At 42.4% G+C, this 15159-nt stretch overlaps 2 protein-coding genes across 17 annotated transcripts in view; one reads left to right on the top strand and one right to left on the bottom strand.

The window, feature by feature from the left end:
- Emsy (EMSY transcriptional repressor, BRCA2 interacting) overlaps window positions 1–11872 on the bottom strand; it is a 79814-nt gene extending 67942 nt beyond the window's left edge. For 5 of the 16 annotated variants that reach the window (XM_048359485.1, XM_048359499.1, XM_048359487.1 and 2 more), the window contains exons 1-5: window positions 11718–11872; window positions 10178–10283; window positions 3583–3682; window positions 2046–2120; window positions 715–756 (exon numbers count right to left, since the gene is read on the bottom strand). In XM_048359485.1, the coding sequence (XP_048215442.1) occupies window positions 715–756; window positions 2046–2120; window positions 3583–3682; window positions 10178–10247 (287 nt within the window). In that variant the 5' untranslated portion in view covers window positions 10248–10283; window positions 11718–11872. The remainder of the gene's footprint in view (window positions 1–714; window positions 757–2045; window positions 2121–3582; window positions 3683–10177; window positions 10284–11717) is intronic. The other 11 variants (XM_048359489.1, XM_048359496.1, XM_048359500.1 and 8 more) reach the window with 5 other exon arrangements.
- On the top strand, window positions 10675–12400 carry LOC125361905 (collagen alpha-1(I) chain-like). The gene is made up of 3 exons (XM_048360520.1): window positions 10675–10698; window positions 11148–11594; window positions 11762–12400. Exons 1-3 carry the CDS (start codon window positions 10675–10677, stop codon window positions 12398–12400), a joined length of 1110 nt encoding a protein of 369 aa, XP_048216477.1.
- The last annotated feature ends 2759 nt before the right edge of the window (window positions 12401–15159 follow it).

Raw genomic sequence — 15159 nt, 5'->3', positions numbered from 1 at the left:
CATCAGTTCAGATGCATTCTTCTGGCTGTTTTTTAGGCTCCAAGTATGAAGCCCTCCTAAAGGCAACCTTTGGTTGGTTGGTTCTGTTGCTACTTCTGAGCGGAAGAAGGCAGTCACCAACTCCCATTTCCTTACCCTTGGGCTTAACAAATAATACATCCGGTCAAACTAAAAGCCACAATATAAAATACCAAAACAAGAGTATAGAAAGACCTGAAAAGCTTAAAATTATATACTGAAGTAAACTCTTTTCAAAAAATGAAATTCATATATTAAAGAAATCAGAAAGGAGAGTTAAAAAAAAAAAGAGAGAAAACACAGGCAGATAAAAGCCAACTCTCAATTATCCATGCTAATGGAGAGAGGAAGGAAAGGGAGAGGTCAAATAGATTAAGGAAACCCATATATAATGTAAAAACATTTTGGCAAATACTAGTAAATTCTTCCACCAAATCTTTTCCAAGACAACTAGCACAGTAAAGTAACTGAAAATTTTCCCCTCCTCTCCCTTCCCACCCTCTGACTAGAGGTACTCCCAAGCAGCGAAATGGCTAAAGGGTGGGCAGTATTAGGAAGGGGAGGAGGGGAAGAAAAGGAAAAGCAAGGGGCATGGCTAATTCATACATAGAATAATGTGCCCCTGAATAATTGAGAGCTTCAATTTGGAAATAAATACAAGAAAAAGCCTGAAATAATAATAACCTATTTGCATACCTGTAACTTGGTCTTTCACCCAAATATAAGGATAAATTCATTCTTTAAAGGGGAAAAAAGGAAAAGGAGACTAAATAAATGTTATCCTTTAAGTATGACACTGATGCATCAACTTACAACTACTTGCCCCACAACACTGTTCCAATGCTTCTAAAGTATTATTGTTTCTAAGTGCCTCACAAGGTAAACTACTAATTACTACATTATTACATAGCACATAAATTTCCTATTACCAGTTCTCAAAACAGAATTTAGACTACGTTATCATCAATTTTAGATGACTGGAGCAAATCAAAGAATAAACATATTAAAATTTGAGTGTTTCAACCATGTTAGCCTGATAAATGCTAAATATCTCTAATGGAAAATTTCCAAATTTCTACAGTATATATCTCCCACTGAAGAATTGCAAAATTCCAGGACGAACAGTTGTACTTTCAAATATGCTATTACAGGGCAGCACCCCATTTTATACGTTAAGTAAAATGAGGGACAGTGAAGCACAACATCAAGCAAATGGATCGTGGGGGCAATTCAAATTCTGCCAATTTGTTAAAATACACCGTTTTAAGTTATCACATTAGGAAATGCATTGCATTTTTTCATTTAGTTTTACTTCATAATAAAACAAAAATAAATTATGCTATACCACATTTTATTAAATATTTCTACAATCTTGTATTATCACTGAAAGAATAATGCCTGTTCCTTTCTACATTTAGGAGACACTTGCTCCACAAACACTCAATTAAGGCTTGGTCCCTACTCTCAGTCCTCTACCACCCTCCACCCTATCTGTTAAACAGTTATGATGATCTGAAAACCATTTTGTAAGATTCTTCATCATTTTATTTTGTTAGCATTATAAGGAAATTAAGAAATATTTTTGTTTCTTAAAGGCAGATAATATATTTTATGGTCTTTTTAAAAATCTTAATATATGAAAAAATTAGAACCAAATAAAAAGGTCATCATGCCTACCTATTTATAAGTCAATACACATATCAAATACTGTTACAAAGAACCGCTAAAGAGCTTTCAACTTGGTTAATGAATTTTGCTTCAAAAAAGTGAACCATATTCTAAAACTGAGTTGGTTTTTTAATTATATTGAAATTACCTTGTAACAGGATTTGACCTAAATACTTTAAGCTGACAAAATGCAAAATTCATAATCGATTGAATAAACAGTTACCACTACGGTCAAGATCCCTGATTATTATGAGATATGGTTATTAAAAGACTCAGGAATCTGCTACGCAACAGGAGACTGTTTCAAAACTACATTATACTCTATCATAAAAATCAGGGTGGTATGACTAATGGCTTACTTATGTGCAATTGTTGTTAACCGTTCATCGTTTACTGCTCTCCGAACTTCAGCACGGTGGCGTTCTGTTGAGATGCTATGAAAAAAAATAGCCATTATAGAACTCTGCCAAGCAGGCAGCTCTTTTCTATAGTTTTATTAATGCTTAAGTCAACATTTTGTTGGGGTCAGAGGGACAAAACCCTAATGCACATCATTAAATACTTCAAAGTCTTAGAAAAGGATTCATACTGATTTTGTGTAGCTAATGGAAGAACTAGTTGTAAATTAGAAATCATAGGAAGACAAATTCAATCTGATATTAAGACATTGCTTCCAAATCTCGTAAATGTTAAATAGGCTATGGACAAAGTCAGCAGAATCTTGTTACCTAAATATGAAAACAGATCATCAGTGAGCTTCTAAAATGATTGCTGAGAAGAGAACTTGGTCACTTGTGATTTTCTTCTAAGTGATCAAGTTTAAGAGTCTATTAATTTTTTGTTCAGTGAACACAATAAAACAAATAAGAGGGACAACATATTTCGTTTCCTGTAACTATGTTCAATGAAACTAGACACCAAGGTAACTATTTTTGTTACTCAATACTTTAGCTAGGTATCTTCTACATATTATGTCACTAATGGTAAAAATGAGCTTATGTTGACCTTCTGCCTATACTAAACACACATTTAAAGTTAATACTAACAATTTTTATTTCAGTACTGCAGTTTAAACTGAGGGTCTTGCACTTGCTAAAAAATATACTCTGCTACTTGAGTCATGCCTCCAGAACCTAAACAAAAAAATGTTTTAAGCTATACCCACTCTATTCATAAATACTCCGTGAAATGAGTATCTCTCTTCCTGTTGTGTTCTTTATTATTAATGCTAACAAACTAAACGTTTAAGGGTCTAAGAGCAAAAAGTATGCATAATAATCAAACAGTAAGACTGAGATTTGGCTTAGTAAACCTCTAACTTAAATAGGAAGAGCCTCAGATAATTTCAATTTAAAAAGAATAGAAAAACAGGTTTATATGTAGAAAACAAACCAGTTAAAGCAGCTTATCATATATGAAAGTTCAAGATGCGAGAATGGGTCAAGACAAATTACCAAGAAATCTCTTTAAAAACTTTTATTCTAATGCAACTGAAGGGACAAGCTATGCTTAAAACTACAAATACATCCTCGTCCTCCAATCGATGTGCTGAGGCGCCTTCCTCGCATCCCTTTCTCCCCTCCAACAAATGCCACTCTAGATCTTCATGTCCAGTGACTGCCAACTCTTCTCTCCTTCACCTATGACAAAAGTACCTTCCTTTTCCAAGTGGCCCAAAAATACCAGCCTTAAATTGCCTGATTGGATTACAGGAAAAAAAAGAGTAAGGTTGCACAATTTTCTGTAACAGAGCATAACTTAACAGGATAGGATATCTAAAACACCCAACAATCGGAACATCTCTGGTCTTTAACTTAATTTGAGAATGTAAAGTAATGAACCCCCTCAAAGTCAAACTTCTAGAGTCATATCTCCCAAACTTTTAGGATAATTTACCTAAGAACTTTTGAGAGTTCTCCAAGAAGATCTTTCTTTTCCTTGGTGAGATCCCCCTGTGCCCGAAGTGCACTGATAACTCCAGCATATGCCTCCAATTCTAGAAGAAGAAAATTATTTTATCAAGATAGGCCTTTAATATTTTAATATTATAGATATGTATAGTTAAATTTCAGGGCAAGAAATCTAAAATCAAGCAAATGCAAATATTTTACAGTCCCTTTCAAAAATTTTATCTAACAAGAGATTAAAATGTGGCTTTTATGTCATTTTGCTGTCTGGTGCCTCATATGTGATATGTTTATGTAGAAAAAACTAATAGGCATTTAACTCCCCACATTACTACTGAAGAACATTAGCTCAGATAATACCAATAATTGGGAACAGTCTCCAAATGTCTCCCCCCAAAAGAAGTTTTTATTAGAATACCTTCTCTGATTAACCCTTGAAATAATTTCTTAGGCTTGCCTAGGAATTCAAACTCTATTCCCTCTCTCTCCTGGGTGCTTGAAAGTACTGTGAGTACTGAAAAATACAGGAACAAAACATTCTGATGTCGGCACTGCCACTTCCTAGCTATGCGACCTTGGGCAAGTCCTTTCTCACTTCTGAACCTGTTTCTTTTTCTTTTTTTTTTTTGGCCAGTCCTGGGCCTTGGACTCAGGGCCACCTTGGACTCAGGGCCTGAGCACTGTCCCTGGCTTCTTCCCGCTCAAGGCTAGCACTCTGCCACTTGAGCCATAGCGCCGCTTCTGGCCGTTTTCTGTATATGTGGTGCTGGGGACTCGAACCTAGGGCCTCGTGTATCCGAGGCAGGCACTCTTGCCACTAGGCTATATCCCCAGCCCTTGAACCTGTTTCTTTATCTAAAATAGAAGTATGGTTCGGTCCTTGTTCAAATCCCAGAATCACTACCACCAAAAATAAAATAAAATAAAAGGGACAGTGCTTTCCAAGATGTAAAATCCTTGTATCCACAAAGATAACTATGGCAGCAACTGACTAGTTCGGTGGGGCATGTTGTACATATCTCTAATACCACTACTCCAGTGCTACGGCAGGAGGATGGGAAATTGGAATCCAGCCTATAAAAAATGTGTGTGTGTGCGTGTGTGTATGTGTGTGCCAAAGGCTGTAAGTGAAACATACATTCAGGAAGCCAGCCTATAAAAAATGTGTGTGCACGCGCATGCCAAAGGCAATAAATGAAACATCCATGCCTCTCAGTAGAGCCTTGATATAGTCCCTCCCACAATGACTCTAAACTTGTCGTGTGACTTGCTTTTAGGCAACAGAATATTATCGAGCTGAATGCACCCAGACACTTGCTAACAACCTGTACTTGAGCTGTTACTCTCTTAAAACCACCAAGTGGTGGAAAAGACTTAAAAGAAAGGACAGCTAGTCTTCAGCTAGGCTATCAGAGAACTCAGACAATACCAACAACACATAGAATGGAGAAAAATAGTAAAATAGTTGTTGTTTTAATTCATTTATACTATAAAACAAAGATACATGCTAAAAGTAGAATGGCAGAAAACAAATGTCCCAACTAAAGTTATCTTCATACTCAAGCTTCATGCTATATGTAATTGCTATATGCCAGTACCAGGGACAGAACACTCAATAAATGTGAACCAGACAATGAATAGATGCATGCCTGCAAACCAGTAATAAACTAGTAGTTTCACTCAGCTCATAGTAGTCACAGCCTGACTGTCAAAAGGAAGTTTAATACAATAGATTATTAACAAGACCACATTAAATAAAAATGACTGGTCCAACTAACACTGTGTGAACAACCTGCATATACAATCTATACTGAATAAAATATGGACATTTCGGGCTGGGAATATGGCCTAGTGGCAAGAGTGCTCGCCTTGTATACATGAAGCCCTGAGTTCAATTCCCCAGCACCACATATACAGAAAATGGCCAGAAGTGGCGCTGTGGCTCAAGTGGCAGAGTGCTAGCCTTGAGCAAAGAGAAGCCAGGGACAGTGCTCAGGCCCTGAGTCCAAGCCCAGGACTGGCAAAAAAATAAATAAATAAATAAATATATATATATATATATATGGACATTTCATGAAGCTTCTCTTGAAAGACAAAACGTCTGTTGCTCTAAAGTAGTGAAGAAAAAAACTTTAATTCTACGAAACATATGTCAGCTTTCATCAGACCTAGAATAAACACTACAGAATAGATAGCCAACCAAGTGTGCACTATGTTCAAAATGTCTCTGCTTCCATTTATGGAGTATTTTTTTTCAGCAAATCAATACTGAGTCCAATTACACACACTCCTGATAGCATTAGGAGTTAACTCTACAGTACAACTACAGTGAAACAAGTCATCAGACAATTATGATACAGTTTACATATAGCGATATTAGGAGAAACACTTCATCTAGGCTAGATACATAAGCTTTAATCAGAAAATGAACTGTGCTCCAGGCAGAGAGAATAAAATTATGTAAAAGGAATAGAGAATAAAAGAGCAAATAATGTTTTACATTATTCCAGCAACTTCCAAGTCAGTGACTACATTTAAGAGTTTACAATACTAAAAATAAAAATGTCTATCTGCACTATCTGGATAGTCACTAATTAAAAACAAAGCTAGAAGTACCACTGAAAATACTTATAGGTACAAAGCAAAGTTCCTACTCTGAAGACAATTAAAATCCAACAAGAGACACAATACATATACCAAGACTATAAGGTAAAGCGATAAAGATAAAAATGGAAAAGTAGTTTGTGGCTAAATTGAGAAATCCTCCGACTCCAGCTTGAAATGCTTTTACTGGACAGGACTAATAATTGTAAAAGCAATGATAGAAGTAAAGGAATAAAACACTACAGTTTGTAAAATGCTTAGGAGAATAAGGATACCATCAAAAGAAATGGAGAAGGCTGGGAAATGTTGCTTAGTGGTTAGAGCGCTTTTCTAGCATACATGAATCCCTGGGTTGAATTCATCAGTACCACATCAACAGAAAAGGCTGGAAGTGGCACTGTGGCTCAAGTGGTAAAGTGATAGCCTCAAGAAAAAGAAGCTCAGGGACAGAGCCCAAGCCCGGAGTTCAAGCCCCAGGACTGGCAAGAAAGAAAGAGAGACAGAGACAGAGACAGAGAGAGATAGACAGAGAGAGACAGAGAGACAGAGAGAGAGAAGAGAGAGAGATATCAAAAGCAGAAGATGAGGAAGGTAGTATGAGGAAAATCCTATGGGATTTATGGTGATCAAGATACTCTTTCAAATAAAATCAAACTAAATAGAGAAATATGAAGCACATTTCTGACTCAAATCTAACCAAAGTCATGGATAAAATTAGAAAATGGTAAATTTATACATACAAACTTGCGTCCCTCAACATGATTATCACAGCTATACAATCCACAGTATTCCTCCAGAAATTTACTCACTAAAGAATCATTACTTTTTCCCAACTCCCTTCATATTTGCTGACAACTGTTTTTATGGGTATCCTTAGATCCTGCCCACATACATCTTAAACTTAGTTCAATTTCTGCTATTATTTTTTGTACTATTCTACTTTAGTAGAAGTATAATGAAATAATAAATATGAACAGCCTAGCTCAGGAGAAGTCATAGAAATAGGGCAAGGGAAAGGAGGACAGAAAAAGCACTTACGTGGTACATTCAATATATCATAGATTCTCTATTCCAACTTACTGATAATTAAGCAAAATCTGCTTAGTACCTAACAATAAAATGATTGATAACTATTTTCAAAAGAACAAAGTTAGGAAGTGTTGCTGTGGTTCAAGTGATAGAGTGCTAGCTTTGAGCTGAAGAGCTCAGGGACAGCACGCAGGCCCAGAGCTCAAGCCCCACAACCAAAAAGAAAACAGAAAAAAGTTAATTCGTAAACTACTTTAAGCAGATTCCTAAATCTAGTGTCTTCTCTACATTTTGGACTAGAGGCTAGAGTTAAAAAGCAATTCAGTGGTTGACTGTTAGGATAATAAGCCATTAGGTTGGGAGAAAGTGGTTTTACAAGTACCAGCAAAAGCCAAGAACAAACTTGTAGCCCAAGTGCCTGTGGCTCACACCTCTAATTCCTCCTACTTAGGAGGCTGAAATATGAGGATCACAGTTCAAAGCTAGATAGGCAGAAAAGTCTATGAGACTCTTATCTCCAATTAACCAACAAAAAGTCAGAAGTAAAGCTGTGGCTCAAGTGGTAGAGCACTAGCGTTGGGAGAACAAAAAGCTGAAGGACAACACACAGGCCTTGAGTTCAAGCCCCAGGACTGGCAAAAGAAAAAAAAAAAGTTATCACTTGTATATTTAAATGTAATCTGACTCAAGTCCGCAGAAGTCCAGAGACCCCAATCTAATCAACTATGTATATGATTGGTCCTTCTCCAATTATTTCAGCTATAAAATAAGTAAGTCAAACTTAATAATCACAGATAGACAAGTTACATTAAATACATTTTTAATTTGATATTAATAGTTTGGATATAAGATAAAAAGAAATGATTTGAAACTACTCAATACACACTATGCGTATATTATTTTGTGTGTGTGTGTGTGTGTGTGCTAGAAAGTCAGAAATGCTCATAGTGACTAAGGAGAAATAAAAGGACAAAATCATTAGCCAGCAGATCCAGAGTAGCTATGGTTCTATCTAATACACATTATAGGAATTCCCAACCAACTAACATTTCCTTTGAATCAAAGGGCCACAAATAAATACTTGTCTACAGGTCTGAAAGCATCTGTTTTAAATGTTAGAATTTCAGATGTCAAGCATTATGATGGGCTCTATATCTAAATAATTTATGCCCACTACCAAGACACTTAATGCTCTTTTCCAAATTATTTTGTTACTTTTTTCGTTTATTGTTTTAGCCTTAGTCTACAATCATAAATAAGACAAGGTCCTTATAGTTCAAGCCAGCATTTCTCACTCATAGTTCTTCATTTGAATTAGAGAACACAGAAAATTCAAACAACTCCTTTGCTCAGTTCCAAAGGATAACTTAATTACATACATAATTAATAACATTCTAGATGCATAGGAAGTTAATTCATTATATATTATAGATACCTTAGCATTAGGCTTAATTCTCTCCCTAAATGTTGGTTGGGAAAAGCTGCTATAAAGGAAAAGAAGTACTAAACAGTCAACTATAAGTGTAAAATACTTTTGATACTAATAGTAAAATGTAATTTTAGCTGAGACCTAGAGGATCTAGCCCTAACAGAAAAGTCCAAAAGACTCCTGTCTCCAATTAATCAGCAAAATTCCAGACCAGAAGCGTGTTTCGAGTGGTAGAGTGCCAGATGTGAGTGGAAAAAGCCAAAAAAGAGCTCAAGGTCCAGAATTCATGCCCTTAAACTGGCACAAAAATGAATAAAACAAAAATAAATAAATAACCAACAACCAAAAAATAAAGCAGAATTTAGTCAGGCACAGTGGGAAGGAAGCCTTAGCTGCTTAGGAGGGAGAGATCAGAAGATGGTGGGTCCAGATCAGCCTGGGAAAGAAAAAGTTCATGAGACTCCGTCTCAACCAGTGGGTGCTCATGGCTGTCACCCTAACCTATAGGGAAGCACAGTGGCTGGGCACAGTAGTGCACACCGGTCATGCCAGAGACATGGAGAAGTGAAAATAGGAGGAGCATAGTCCAGGTCAGTCCAGGCATAAAGCAAAACTACCTCACAAAATAAATAACACAAAGAGTCGAATGGCTCAAGTAGTAGAACATCTGCCTAGCAAGAGGGAGATCCAGAATGCAAACCCTTGTACCACTGGGAAAAAAAAAAAAATAATTTAAGAAAGTAAGTAAGGGGCTGGGAATGTGGCTTAGCAGTAGAGTGAATTTAAGAAAGTAAGTAAGGGGCTGGGAATGTGGCTTAGCAGTAGAGTGAATTTAAGAAAGTAAGTAAGGGGCTGGGAATGTGGCTTAGCAGTAGAGTGCTTGCCTAGCATGCATGAAGCCCTGGGTGTGATTCCTCAGTACCACATAAACAGAAAAGGCCAGTGTGTGCTGTGGCTCAAGTGGTAGAGTGCTAACTCTGAGCAGAGAGAGAGGCTCAGGGACAGAGCCCAGGCCCTGAGTTCAGGCCCCAGAAGTGGCAAAAAAAAAACCAAAAAAACAAAAAAAAACGAAGTAAGTATCAGATGCATTACTTAGAATTTAAAAACAGCACGTAATTTCACACACTCTCTCTCTCTCACACACACACACATCCATGAAAGTTATTAGTATGCTAAAATGAGACCACAAAATTAAATACCTGGGATCAAATAGGGACTCCATGACATACTATTGGTATTACCTTGAGGTCTAAACTTTATATGCTTCAGTGAGGACTGAGATATTAAATGTAAAGGACTCAGAACAGACAAACTCTCAGGAAGTGTTAGATACTTGTAAGATTCACGTATCTCCTATGTACAGATCATGCTAGTTACTGGAAAAACAGTAAGATGGAGACTACAACTCCAAAGAATTTCTAAAGGAGCATGAAATGACATTCATACACCTATCCATGACCCAAAGAGAAAGGAGGGAAAGGAATCATACAGAAGAGTAAACTATCAACTATGAAAATCATACCCAGTTTTCGAAGAATTCGTTTGCATTCATCCCTGCTGAGATCCAAAAGGGTTGGCCACACAACAGGCATTGCTTCTGTTTGGTAGCCCCAAAGAGCTTGTCCTCCCTATCAGAGGAAAAATCAAAACATCAAAACAAAATTAGCAAAGTACATTCAAATGGCCACTCACCTGGAGAGCTAGCCACCAACTAAGAAGTAAAACCTGTAAGCTCACAATTCTTTTTAACCACCACAGGTTTAAAACACTACTTGAAACCTTACTCTTCCAGCCTGTGACTCTGGAAAACCAAAACAACACAGAAAAAAAAAAAAAAAAAAACACAGGGTTTTGAATCAGATACCTCTGGATCCTACTTCCACCTTTTCCACTTAACTGGCTGTGTGATCCTGGGTAAACTGACCTCTCTGAACCCAAGTTTCACACATCATTAAAAGAAAGGTAATAACCAGTTGGTAATGAGCACTACTGTGGCCCACAGGTAACTTTAATACACAGATGCCACCAACTGTGCAACTACAGGTGAATTACCCGACTCCTGTCCACCTCACTAACAGGTCTTGTAAGACAAAGTGCGGTTTGTAGCAGCAGAGCACTCCCCCCCCCCTCAAGTTCTGTCAGTGAAATACGAATTTAGACCCTGCAGTCGTGAACCCATCACAAACTTCGCACTGGGAATTCCCTAGCCTAGAGGACAAAAAAAGATGACACGGGGCTGGGGAGGGCTTTACACAACACCCGAGCACACCTCTGTGGACACCTTTTACGCCCGTGGTTGGCAGGAGCGGGGGCTCAAAGTGTAGCTGGGGGGGGGGGGGGGGACGGGGAAGGGGGACTCGGCTGGACCGCGCTCCCGGCGCAGAGGCTGCGAACTCCAACTTCGCCACAAGTTGACACCCCCCACCCCCACCCCCACCCCCACCCCCACCTCCACCCCCGTCCCCTCCGCTCCGCTCCGCTCCAACCCCGAGCCGGCCGGACGGGACGAGGAGGAGGAGGAGGAGGAGGACGCGGGGCAGAGCCCGGGGAGTCCGCTCTCCGGCGGCCGGCGCGCGCCTGCGGACGGACGGGGACGGGAGGGCGGCCCCGCGCCGCGGCGTCCCGGCGCGGAGCCCGGCGCGGCGCCGTCCCGGGCGCCCGGGAACGCGGGTCGCGGCGAGCGCTCTCCCCGGCGGGTGTCGGGACGCGCTCCCCCGCCGGGGCGGCCCCGCACGGCGCCCAGCCCGGTGTCACGCCCGAGCGGGCGGCCCGGCCGGCGGCGGCGGGAGCGGCGGGACCCCGGCCGGCAGCCGCGCTCGCCCCCTCCGCCCCCGAGCGGCGCGGCGCGGAGCCCCGGGCTCCCCGCGCCGGACCCCCCCGCGCCCCGCACCGGCCCGGCCGCGCTCCCCGGAGTCCGCCTCGGGGAGCCCCACCATCCCGTTAGGAAACAACGGAGGATGGGGCTGGGCGTCCCAGCCCGGGCTGCGGCCGCCCGTCCCCGCGCGCCCCGGCGCGGGCCGGCCTGCCAGCTCCCCCCGGGGCGCCGCCGGGGGCTCACCCACCTGCCTGGCCTTTCGGCGCTCATCTAAAAGGCTCCTCCGCCCAGACTAGGGGACACCAGGAATTGGGTTTGTTTGCGGTGCCTCCGAAGGGGCAAGATGGCGACAAGTGCCAGGGCGCAGGCGCCGCCGCGCGCTGCCCGTCGGGAGGTGTAGTTTGCCTTTCCCGCCTTTCAGAGCCCGGCCACCACAAGGCCTCCATTCATTCCGTCTCCCGGTTCCTCCGCCTCCCGCCGGGAACAGGCAGGCGCCGCGCGGGCTGCCGGGAGTTGTGGTCCGAACCCGGCCTCCGGCCTCGCCCGCTCCTGATTGGCTGCCGCGCGCGCGCAAGGCCCGCCGGGAGAGCGGTTCCCGGCGCGCTCACGGACCCCACGCCCCCGTCTCTAGCTTCGCGCCGCCGTCCGCCAGCCAATCGGCGGCGCCCCCCGCCACGTGTGGCGTCACACGTAGCGGCCAAGATGGCGCCGGCGGCCGCCGCGGAGGCTTCGCCGCCCGCCTCGCCCGGCTCGGGGGCCGGCACGCCGTGCCGCCGGGGCGCGCTGGAGGGTGGGGACGCGGGGCGCGGGGCTCCGGGTCTCCAGCCGCCCCAGCGGCGAGGCGAGGCGAGGCGGCCCAGGCCGCGGGAGCGGCCGGCGGAGGCGAGGCGGCCCCGCGACCGGGTAGGTCCCGCCCCGGCTCCTCTTTAGCCCCGCGGCGGCCCAGGCGCTGCTCCGGGACGGCTGGAAACCAAACCCCAGCGGGCCTCGCCCTCCGCACCGCGGGCCGGGCGTCCCCGAGGCCAGTGGGAAGGGGGGTTCCGTGCGCCGCCCGCTGTCTGCGGAGCTGGCTTCCCGAGAAGCGAGGGGGGAGGGCGCGGGATGTGCCCGGCCGGGGGGGGGCGGGCAGGGGGGGGATGCCCGTCACACACCGGGAGCGAGTGGAAACCCAGGTCCCCGACGCGCGACCGCGCTCCCGGGAGCCAGCGGAAGCGGCCGGGACCGTCCCCGCGCCCCCCGTTGGGAGGCCAAGCCCCTAATACTTGGAATTGAACTTTTTTAACTTGGTCCTCGCAGCCTTTCCCTCGAGGCGGGGGTAATTAAAAACGCGGATGTCCACACAACCTCGCAGTTGACTCAGCTCCATAATCCTAGGTCTTCCGGGCCCCCCAAAAGACTTTTCCTGTGTGCCAGGGATGTGGGAAAGATGAACTGGGAAGTAGGATGGGGGGGGGGGGTTGAGATGGAACTGCAACCCCTCTGTACTTCACTTTGACAATAAATAAAAAAATTAAATCAACAAAAGCAAAGACTCATAGAAAACGGAACCTTACAATAAGAAGTAGCATGGGAATGGTGGATAATTACTGTTAACCCCCCTCCCCCCGTTTACTAATTTACCAGGTACTGTGTAAGTATTTTCTTCATGCATACTAGCAATCCTTGCAACACCTTCATGAAGTAGAAGCTGTTATACCTAATTGCAGATGACACATGGGTGGGGGGCCTAGGTAGGAAATAAGTTTGCCTGAGATCATGTGTAAGTAAACGGCAGAGCCAGAGTTTAAATTTAATCATGTTTTACTCCAGTCAAGTCTGTACAACAGTGGTTCTCAGACCTAAGAGAAATCACCTCGGGATCCTGTTAAAATTCACGTTGATAGAGTTTGTTTGAGATAGGACCTAGATCCTGTATTCCAAGTGATAGTGCTACTGTCCACATGTCTCTGTCTCCTTTCCATTTTTTGTTTTGTTTTGTTTTTGTTTTTTCTTTATCTTTTTGGAGACAGGGTCTCACTATGGAGCCCAGGCTGGCCGGCCTCAGATTCATAATCCTCCAGCTTCAGCCCCCCCTTCCCCAAATTCTGAGATTATATATGTGTCAGTACACCCAAATTCTAACTTTCTTTAGCATTCAGAAACTACCTTCCCATGCTCTTTCATAATCCCGGATGTCCCTATCATTCTTTTAAGTATAAGACTCAAAACTACCCTCAGGGAGCTCATACTGCTTCCTTTAGGATAAAACCAGCATTCCCACCTCTCCTCCCATGTCATCTATTGCACATCTTCCTACAGAAGTTCAGAACATTGAATGATGTACATTTATTTGAAAATGCCTGACTACACAACACTCTTGTAGGAGATGTATTAGTTAGGTTTGTGCTCTGTTGTACCTAACAATGATAGCTAAAACATCCAGCGCTTACTCTATTCCACATGTTGTTAATATACATTAGTTTGTTTACTCTGTACAGAGACATTATAACAGCCCCATTTTGTGTATGGCTAAACAAAAGTACAGAGAGGTTAAATAGCTCGCCCTTAGAAATAGGCTAGTAAAGTGGTAGAGCAGTAGTTTCAAATCAAGGCACTTTGACTCCAGGAAACATGGTAAATACACTTTTAAAAAAGAAAAAGTAAGACTGCCTTAATGGACAAATGATTATAACTGCCTCTAGTCTGGGAAAATGTATGAGTGTACTATATATATGTCTAAATTTTATTCCCCTATAAACAGCTTAGTCTTAAAACATTTCATCAACATGACTACCATCTACCTTAATTCCATCTATTCTTAATACCATATTCTACCTTAATACCATCTATTTTTATATTACAATGCTATCATAGAAAAGATAAATCTCCTGAAGGTATCTGTTAAGATACCATGGTATTACACAAATAGACAAATGAAAATGAGTAAGACATAGAGATTCCTTTCTACATTAAAAAAAAAAAAAGGCCCAGGTGTGCTAGTTCACATCTATAATCCCAGCACTCAGGAGGCTGAGGCTTGAGGTCATCAGTTTGAAGTCAGCCTAGATTACATAGTGAGCTCCAAGCTAGCCTCATCTACCATGAGATCTTGTCTCAAAAATAAATACAAATAACCCCCCCAAGAAGTCAAGTGAATTAATCATTCTCATGAGAATTTCCTGGCTGGACTGGGCCTGGGCCTTTTAACAGCTGTTCTTTCCCCTGTATTACACTGCCTTTATTTTCTTACCTTTACAAAATTTCACACAAATTAACCAATGTGTACTAAAAATGATAAAAGCGAGACAAAGAAAGGTAAAATATGTAGTTGTAAGGTAAGTGGATGTGGGAAGACAAAAAAGTAAAGGAAACTAAACTAGAGATAGCTGACAGTTACAAGTCCAACGTCAGAAGCACTAGTAGTCTAGAATTGCTTTAGAAAGCATGTGAACGACTTTGCTGTTGCCTCATTAACTTCCAATAAATTCTGTAGTTTTCTGTTTCCTAACTCTGGCTTCATTGTTTTAGTGGAGTAATCCAGCCTATCTATGGAATGGGCCTTTTTACAAACCTTCCAGAGGAATGTCAGTATACCCTGTGCCCAGTACAATCATTGTCTTGCCCTTGCTCAGAGGTAGCTGTCAAAACAAAGCTCCTTATCTTAGTTCCCTTAAACTTTCCAGTGGCCCCCTTTTTCCAACAAAATAAAA

Source organism: Perognathus longimembris, chromosome 13 (genome assembly GCF_023159225.1).
Source record: "Perognathus longimembris pacificus isolate PPM17 chromosome 13, ASM2315922v1, whole genome shotgun sequence".
NCBI classification, from domain to species: Eukaryota; Metazoa; Chordata; class Mammalia; order Rodentia; family Heteromyidae; genus Perognathus; species Perognathus longimembris.
The sequence above is the reverse complement of the archived record's forward strand: the minus strand, read 5'-3'. Positions and strand labels throughout refer to the sequence as shown.